The sequence below is a fragment of the Mixophyes fleayi genome, chromosome 4 (genome assembly GCF_038048845.1).
Source record: "Mixophyes fleayi isolate aMixFle1 chromosome 4, aMixFle1.hap1, whole genome shotgun sequence".
In the NCBI taxonomy this organism is placed as follows: domain Eukaryota; kingdom Metazoa; phylum Chordata; class Amphibia; order Anura; family Limnodynastidae; genus Mixophyes; species Mixophyes fleayi.
The window spans coordinates 308,939,512-308,948,891 of NC_134405.1; the positions used below are offsets into that span (position 1 = coordinate 308,939,512).

A 9,380-nucleotide genomic window follows, 5' to 3' on the forward strand; every position below is an offset into this window, starting at 1 on the left:
TAGGAAGTGCCCACTTCCTAGTGAAGTGGGCAGAATTAGATCCCAAACGCCGCGATTCCCGATGAATCGCAGCATTTAGCCCCGTCACAGGGGGCGGGGCCGAAATGACGCAATTTTGGCCGCTCCGCCCCCTGACGCCCCCCTCCACTGGCTGGCTCCCGGAAGGTAGCTGAAGAAAGTAGGTAAGTATGTCTTTGGGGTGTGATAAAAATAAAAAACCTATGAAAACTATTTGAAATCATGCAATGATTTACTAATTTTGGTTACTTTGACTGAGCTATGCCCAGTTTAGCTAGTGTTGGCAACCCTGCAAAAGCTCCTCTGACATAATAATGCAAAAATGTAAATAACTCTTTGCCAAATATACAAATAATACATACCAATAAGGATCTTGGGTATATGGACATTTCAGCAAAGAAAGGCTATAAAACATACATGTATGAGTAGACTCTAGAGCAAGTAGTTTTTCACGTATCAAAAAACTGCTAGATTATTTACACAGGTAAGATAGGACAACCAAATATCACAAATGGACACAATATTTAGCAGGTGTCCCTTTTTGTATCTTTAAGTTCTGTAGCTAACACTTATATAGGAAGTAACCTAACATATGGGGGAACCAGCCTGGCTGTAAGACACCTTCACCTCAACCTGCTCTAGACTGCCCTCTGTAGGCTGCAGCCTGCAGCCTGTAATAAACACCAGCACTCACGTACCTGCTTCAGGGCTGTATATCTCATGTATGATCTATTTACCAGGACACTTCCTGGTTATCTGACACTACCTCCTGCTGAATCAAGGTTACAAAGAGCATGGTAAGGTAGCAGGGTAATTATTTTACATAACTTTATTAAATAACTAAACTCTGATCGGTTTATAATCTACACGAAGAATGTGTGCTTGAAAGTTGTTTTATTTATTTGTGTTTAAAATGTGACCAATCTCAAACTATTCTCTAATCAGACACAAAATCAATGCAATAGCTCGTTCTTTTCTTCCAGTATTTGTATAGTGAATGGCAATCTATCACTGAGTAGCTTTACCATTACTAAAATGAATACAAATTAAAAATGTCTTAGTCTTTTTTATTTTTTTACTACTAGGTACATAATTTACTAAATTCATGTGCTCTCACTTTTACAATACCTCCTGGAAATATGAAATCTGCTCCCTTAATTGCAGACCTGTCAACTGGAAGTTTTTTTTTTTTACAGTGAGTAAGAGGTGACATGAGTGTGCTGAGATTTTCAAGGTTTAATTCAGCCTCTGCTTGCTGCAAAATGAATGTATAAAATTAGAGCTAAAGAGTAAAATGAGTATTCCAGAAGCTAGTGAAATCTTGGTATATGATGCTACAATAAATCGCTTTTTGATCAAGTCCTGTAAGTGACATTTTCTTTGTATTCAATTTTGAATGTGAATCTGGGCTATTTATTGTATATACATATACAGTATACATCTGTGAAAATTACTTATTGCAGCATAGAAGTGAATGTTTAGAAGTTATTCTGTGATAATGTTAATATTGGCTAAGTGGTTAGCACTTCTGCCTTACAGCACTGGGGTCATGAGCTCAATTCCCGACCATGGCCTTATCTGTGAGGAGTTTGTATGTTCTCACCGTGTTTGCGTGGGTTTCCTCCGGGTGCTCCGGTTTCCCCCCCACACTCCAAAAACATACTGGTAGGTTAATTGGCTGCTAACAAATTGACCCTAGTCTGTCTTTCTGTCTCTGTCTGTGTGTGTGTATGTGTCTGTCTGTGCGTGTGTTAGGGAATTTAGACAGTAAGCCCCAATGGGGCAGGGACTGATGTGAGTGAGTTCTCTATACAGCGATGCGGAATTAGTGGCGCTATAGAAATAAATGGTAATAATAATAATATGAGCTATTTGACAATACCATTACCATGTACATCACAAGCAACTGTCTTTTCAAATGCCTGCATATAGCCTCACATACCACCACATAGCCAGTATACTTCCTTATAGCCTTACATCCCCCAAATAGCAAGTATATCTCCCTACAGGCTTACACGCAACCAGATAGCCCCTACCCCCATGGCCCAAAGAGGACTCACACTATCCAACAGAGGCAGCTGATCTTTAGTCTTTAAGATTTAAATGAGGATCAGAGTAAACTTGGACAGGGAATGTAAGGAAAGTGAGAAGCCAAGAAGGACAGAGCAGGAAGAATCAGCTGCACCAGAGACAAAATGTGATGTTTCCGTCCCGTAATGTTAAATGCAGCCTTCAAACAGTGCACGTTTTCATGCAATGTATCAAGCGGTGGTTTGCAAAAGTGCACAGAAAACTGTAAGAACAGACACCGATCTTTTTAGACGTGATTACTCAAATGCAGTTTGAGTATAATGGCTGTACAAAGGTACCCAGTTTATGGGTCATACTATGGCTCATACTATGGCTCATCATGGCCCCGCCCCCCGCTGCGCAATGACTCTGTCATGTTTTTATGGTATAATATGTTGTTTTTATTGTATTATGATCCCCTCAATCTACAGCACCAGGTAATATGTTGGAGCTTTATAAATAAAGGATAATAATAATGTCTGATATTTTCCAGCTCCCTACCACTCATGGCATCAAGTTACTCAGTCCTAGTTACTGGTGCATTGGCGCCGTTGTGTGTGGCTGTAGCATGGGCACTTTACAGATACCGCTCATGGCCTGGGTGTACATGGAAGGTGGATGTAAGGACTCAGCAGGCTCTCCGTCGATATGTGCTGTTTGAATCGACCCATGGAAAACCAGATAGTGTGCTGCAGACATTTAAGGACTATGCCGTACGAGATAACATGATAAAAGATTTGCTGTTTACTTTAGAACAAGGTGCGTATGGCATATACAACTGAAAAGTAACTAATAACTGTGAAAAAAAAGTGTTGTCACCAATAGCAACCAATCAGATACCAGCTTTAATTTTCTATGCCGCATCCTCGTGAAGTGGACGGCATGGGGCATCAATGCGCAATTCTCATTGCGTTCCGCCCCTGTGACATGATGACGCAATCACAGAATTTCACCAAGTGGGCGGGACCGAGATGACGCTATTTGCAACGCTAATCCTCCCCTGCATTTGACCCCCCATCCGAGATCTCCCCGTAGGGTAGATTTTTAAGTTGTCAAGAATGTTTTAGGGTCATCAAATATAGGCGGATTTATATCAAAGAACTACACAAAACAAATGTAGAAAGACCTTGCACTTCTGTTTCACTTGTAATTGCCAGAATTCAGGCTACAACGTGGGATAAATAAACAAAATAAACACTCACTGGACTTACAAAACCAAAGACAGTAATTTATTATCTGATGTTACAATGAGGCAAAGCCAGAACAGCTGAACTGTGAGCAATAAATCACTATGCCTGTGGTTTCTCTTTTCTTTATAAGTCCTGTGAGTGCTTTCTTTGTTTACTTATTCCAAACTACACAAATATACTTGCGAAAAATACTGACCTTGTAATGGGAGATAATATTTTATGGAAGTTCTGACCTACTTGTATTGAGTACCATAAATGGAAGACACAAAATTTGTTTTTACACAGAGGAATACATAGAGTATTACACATGTTATGTTGCTCATCTGGTCCCAGAAACCCACTCAGTCTCCCTGGTTGTCCACACCTCTCCTGAGACAAAGGGCATCATTTAGAGCTTAGTAAAAAAGAGAGCAAATTAGTTCCCGGAAAAACCATTTTGCAATGCAAGGGGTGCAAATATATTCATTTTTTTGCATGCAAGGAAAATACTGTCTGCTTTTGCATGTAGCACACAAATACTGGACAGCTCTATTTTTACATTGTAATTTAGAGTTGAGCTAGGACCCGCCCCCTTTTACAATTTAAAGAGCAGTGCAGCATGTTTTTGCAAAGGTGCAAATTTGCTCTTTTTTTTTTCTTTGCTCCTAGCTCTACATAAGTCACCAGTGCAGATTTACAGCTTAGCAGCCACCACTGCACAATTCCTTCTACCAAGCTCCTTACAGATCCAAACACAAGTATTTCTAAGAGACCCTCTCTGTCCATCTTCACACTAGTGAGATTCTTAAGGGATATAACACCTGTCCTGGGCACTATAGGTGACCACATAAACTATGACAGGTTCCTATTTGGCCACATTTTACAGATCTTGTTCTGCCTTAAAATCACCAGCACATGCTCTGAAATCCATTGAGATTTTTAGTGGATTTATATCAACTTATTTGACACCCTTAAGATGTTGAATGATAACAAATATCCTCTTTTATTAGAGAGGGGGTGAGGCAGTGACAAAAATGGTGAGGGCAAAGGAGCTGCAGCATCATCTTGTTATTGATGGCTTTATCTGAGGTGTATTGTGGGCTGGGAAAGAGCGTGCAGTGCAGTTTTTTCCAGTATCTGCACACACAGACTAGAGTGGTCCATGGTAAAACACCCACCAGGCACCGGCATTTACAAAGGCAGCCTAGGGGCCCAAGTGGTCGCATTGTGGCCCAAGTCCACTCTTGGTGGCTCTGGTTATATTTACACGGTAGGAGCCTCCATGAACATGGGGAACTTGGTTGTGGAGCTAGGCCGTAGGAGCATCCATGAACATGGGGAGCTTGGTTGTGGAGCTAGGCCGTGGAGCATCCATGAACATGGGGAACTTGGTTGTGGAGCTAGGCCGTAGGAGCATCCATGAACATGGGGAACTTGGTTGTGGAGCTAGGCCGTAGGAGCATCCATGAACATGGGGAGCTTGGTTGTGGAGCTAGGCCGTAGGAGCATCCATGAACATGGGGAACTTGGTTGTGGAGCTAGGCCGTAGGAGCATCCATGAACATGGGGAACTTGGTTGTGGAGCTAGGCCGTAGGAGCATCCATGAACATGGGGAACTTGGTTGTGGAGCTAGGCCATAGGAGCATCCATGAACATTGGGAACTTAGTTGTGGAGCTAGGCCGTCTCTTTTGAGAAGCTAGCAAAACTCCTGCTTCCCACAAGGTTTTAAATCACACAATCACCCTCTTTCTTACAAAATGTAAAAAGGAATCCGAAAATATCTGAGATAACAATAGCTTACTAAACAGATGACATTTAATGAAGTGAAATATCTTAAGCTGACGGCACCTGCACTAATATCAGCAATCTGATCTGTTATCAGAACAGCCCTTAAATGATTGGCAGGCCAACACATGACAACTACCAGCTGTGTGTGTGTGGTGGTAACATGCCCTTGGGTGATGGAATGGTAAACAGCTAGATCTGTTCCATTTAACCAAACACCCATGTATGGACAAATTGGAAAACTCAGCCAGTACGTAGAAAACATAAAAATTATTGGTTTTATAGTTTGTTTTTTTCATCTGAAGTTTGATTAATCTTTTATCTTTTTATAGACATTTTTCTAGCAAATGCGGTAACACAGTCTATACCACAAATGACGCTTGTGTTGGGCACACAATGTGGATATTCTGTCATAAAACTGCTTTCTCTACTGCACCCAGAAGGGAAGTTGTATGCAGTGGAACAAGAGGACAGCATGGCTGAATCGGCAGAGGAGATGATTCTAGTCGCTGGTTTTAAACACATTCAGGTATGATGGTGTTCTTATCGGCTACTGCTGGTAACTGCTGTTAAAGTGACTAATTATGTACCCAGTTTGCCTATGTAGTGCTGTAAAACATTCTCTCTGACATGATTTGTTATACATATACACCGATCACCCACAACATTAGAACTACCTGCCTAATATTGTGTAGGTCCCCCTCCTGCCCCCAAAACAGCTCTGACCCATCAAGGCATGGACTCCACAAGACCTCTGAAGGTATCCTGTGGTATCTGGCACCAAGAAGTTAGCAGCAGGTTCTTTAAGTCCTGTAAGTTGCGAGGTGAGGTCTCCATGGCTCGGACTCTTTTTTCCAGCACATCCCAAAAATGCTTGATCGGATTGAGATCTGGGGAATTTGGAGGTTCACCGGTTGTCCTTCCTTGGACTACTCTTGGTAGGTACTAACCACTGCATAAAAGGAACACCCCACAAGGCTTGCTATTTTGGAGATGCTCTGGCCCAGTCGTCTACCTCACAATTTGACCCTTAAGATCCTTACACTTACCATTTTTCCTGCTTCCAACACATCAACTTTAAGAACTGACTGTTCAATGTTATTCACTTCACTTCTTGCCCCTCTTAAGTCAATGCTGCTGCCCGCCTCATTATTCTCTCCCGCTGCTCTCTCTCTGCTGTCTCCCTCCGCCTCACTACTTCACTAATCACCTCTTCCCACTCCCACCTTCAGAACTTTGCCCGGGCATCTCCCCAGCTGTGGAACGATCTCCCACACGCCATCAGGCTAGCCTCCTCTCTCAAAGGCTTCAAGTGTGCCCTTAAGACTCATTTAATTATTCCAGCCTATCAGCCTTCATCCTTACTCTTTCTCTCCCACACCCCCAGACAGTACCAATATATTTGTGTCTCCCCTTTTCCTTTATTATGTAAAATCTCACAAGCAGGGCCCCTTTTCCTTGTGGTCTCCATCTAATATTGCATCACCCTCTGTACCTCTTGGCCTGCTTCCCTAGCTATGTTTTCCTAGGTTAGGCCTACTTCTCGCTGGTCACTACCAGCGCTCTCACGCACTGTCCCGCAAATAATTTGATCTGCAAACCCATGTTACCTGTATATTTATTCACTCAGTATGTCTAGTTTGTGTATTTTGTTCTTCATGTATCATGTTATGTGTTAGGGATCACTGCTGTCTGTATATGTCATGTACGGCACTGCAAACCCTTTGTGGCACCTTATAAATAAAAGATAATAATAAAAATAGTAATAATAATAATTCACTTGTCAGTGGGTTTTAATGTTGTTGTTGATTTATGTGTGTGTGTGTGTATGTAGATAGATACAATATATATCTATATCTATATATATATATATATATACAAGTTAACCTGTGCATGATACTCATGCATTCTAGTCAAATCAAGCTACTTAAGGTGTTAAAAAGGTTCTTGTCATGCATTTGGGCCTAGCCCAGGCCTCCTCAGGGGAAGAGCGTTACTTCCCGACGCAAGCGCCCTTTTTTAACGTGGTTTTGTCCACATGTCACCACCTCATCATTTTTCTCCATCACCTCATCCTTCATCTTCATCGCCACATCCTTCATCAAGCTACTTGAGGTGTTAAAAACTCCCCACTGTCACCCCCGGCAACCACCAACCACTCCCAACTGTCACTTCTCCTTCAAGAAATATATAGGTCAGTGTATAACTCTGCCCAGCAGGTGGCGCTGCAGCTTGTTTTGTTTTTTTTCACACACGCCACTCGGCATTTATATAGTAGATATATATATATATATATATCTACTATATAAATGCCTATATATATATATATATATATATATATATATCTATATATATATATATATATATATCTATATATATATATAGATATATTGTGACCAATAGAGTGGTTTGCCAGATAGGAATTATAGGTATTTAGCTGACAGTCTGCAGAGCAAGGCTTCAAACAAAGTTACACATTTGTACAGTAGGGCACCTAGATTGAAGGGATACAGGTTGACAACATATGGTATGTGTGACAAAATAATAGTAAATAGTGTGTTATAATGTGCATATAAGGTTTAGAAGGATCTTTTTCCACAGCTAACAGCATGCTGACAGGGTGTGTCTGCAGTGAGAGCAATCAAGCAGAGCACCTGATGAGAGTGGGAGTGATACATTTATACATTTAATTATCTAGTCTGTTTAATTGTTTTAGTGAGTTTTTCACTATAGCTCTGTTGGAGATATTATCTTGCTGTCATGAGTTTTGAGTCTTGTCCTGCTCTGAATATTCAGTGGGATAAACAAAGAACTACTATGTGAATAACATTTATCCGAAGTTTGTTTTCCTAATAAGGAGGCTTAGGAGAAGGCTTTTATGCTTTGTTTGTATTAAGTTTTTAAATGTTTATAATAGTAATTCTGTTTGAATAGCAATTTAAAGCTACAGTACATTACCACTCAATACAAAGCACTTAAAAATCATACCAAATTGTGTGCTTAATACTTATTTGTCATGTTTAGATTTATATAATTAGACTCTTGGAACATTTGACACCAAATAGAGAACTCTGTTTTCTCAGCAGCTGTTTTCTGCTCCTTTCTTGCAGTTTAAACTGTTGTGTCAACATCCAGTAGAAGCCGTCCACGTCTTGAAAAGCCAGTTTGGCCTGAAGGGGGTGGATTTGGTGCTGATGGACTATCAATGTGACCAGTATATTCAAGGCTTGCTGGCTTTGACAGAGATCGGAGCCCTTCTCCCCGGGACATTAATACTAGCCAACAACACGGACCATCCAACGGCCAAAGACTTCATGAGTCACCTTCAAGTTGCTGAAGGTTTTAGAATTGTGGATTGCTGCCAGGGATTGTTGAAGGTGAAATATGTAGGGTCCAAGCAGCAGAATGAGCAGTAACACACAAATAAAAACTACTGAATAATATAATAATTATTAGTGGAAGTTATGAAGTATTCATATCCAGTGTTTTCTTCTATTCACTTTCAATATTGCACCAAAGCTGTGCGTAAGTATACAAGAAAGTAACTGCAATTTTTATGACAATTAAGAAAACTCATGACAACATGTAATATCGATGCTTTTTAAGTATTTAATGGTTACACTGAAAACTCTTGTCCCAGAATAGCTGCCTATTTCTCAGGCCCAGATAAGAGGCTGTGCAAGTGTCACCAATGCCTGCTACTCTTGCCCCAATCTGATAGGCTAAGAATTCTGAGTGCACTTGTTCTGACGGTCTGTCCTTATGTGCATGTATTGCAAGCTCTGACCTCTTTTGATGCCGTATGACTGAAATCAGTCTCCTGACATCAGAGGACATGGAGGGCCAAGTACAACTGATTAGCATATTAATGTCTTGTCACATGAGCTGGTGAAATGGAATAATTGTGTAACTACTACTATCAAGGTTTAGTGGAAAATGTCTTGGCCCCTCATAAGTTGTATGCATGGCTGCCTCCAGCAATACAATAGATACTGGAGACCCCACATTACATGGTATCACGTAATGCCTAAGATATGTCAGCAGCAGGCTTTGGTGTAACATTCACAACCCTTGCAGCTATGATAGCTACATCCCTGCAATGGAAGGATCAGTTATAGATGCCCAGAAATGTAGAAATGGTTTGAAGTCCAATTAAATTTCACTGATAATTACCATGTTATACCCTCCAGCATATATTTTGTGTAACCTGGTAGGGACCATCTATGATACAACTTGTTTGAGTTCTCCTTAATTTGCGTGCAGATGGATGACTTATCTGTGTGGACTTTGTATGTTCTCCCCGTGTTTGCGTGGGTTTCCTCCGGGTGCTCCAGTT

The 9,380-nt window shown here is 41.0% G+C and overlaps 1 protein-coding gene across 1 annotated transcript; it reads left to right on the plus strand.

Moving 5' to 3' along the window:
* Positions 1-717: 717 nt before the first annotated feature.
* Positions 718-8,477, plus strand: LOC142150174 (transmembrane O-methyltransferase homolog). Its single transcript, XM_075205379.1, has 4 exons — positions 718-815; positions 2,582-2,847; positions 5,377-5,573; positions 8,155-8,477. Exons 1-4 carry the CDS (start codon positions 739-741, stop codon positions 8,458-8,460), a joined length of 846 nt encoding a protein of 281 aa, XP_075061480.1. The 5' UTR covers positions 718-738; the 3' UTR covers positions 8,461-8,477.
* Positions 8,478-9,380: the final 903 nt, after the last annotated feature.

Bases quoted from the DNA above. Each gene is read 5' to 3' on its own strand.
- LOC142150174 (XM_075205379.1), top strand. From the start codon at position 739: ATGTATGATCTATTTACCAGGACACTTCCTGGTTATCTGACACTACCT. The intron at 2,848-5,376 runs GTGCGTATGGCA...ATCTTTTTATAG, and splicing joins GCTGTTTACTTTAGAACAAG to ACATTTTTCTAGCAAATGCG. The intron at 5,574-8,154 runs GTATGATGGTGT...CCTTTCTTGCAG, and splicing joins CTGGTTTTAAACACATTCAG to TTTAAACTGTTGTGTCAACA.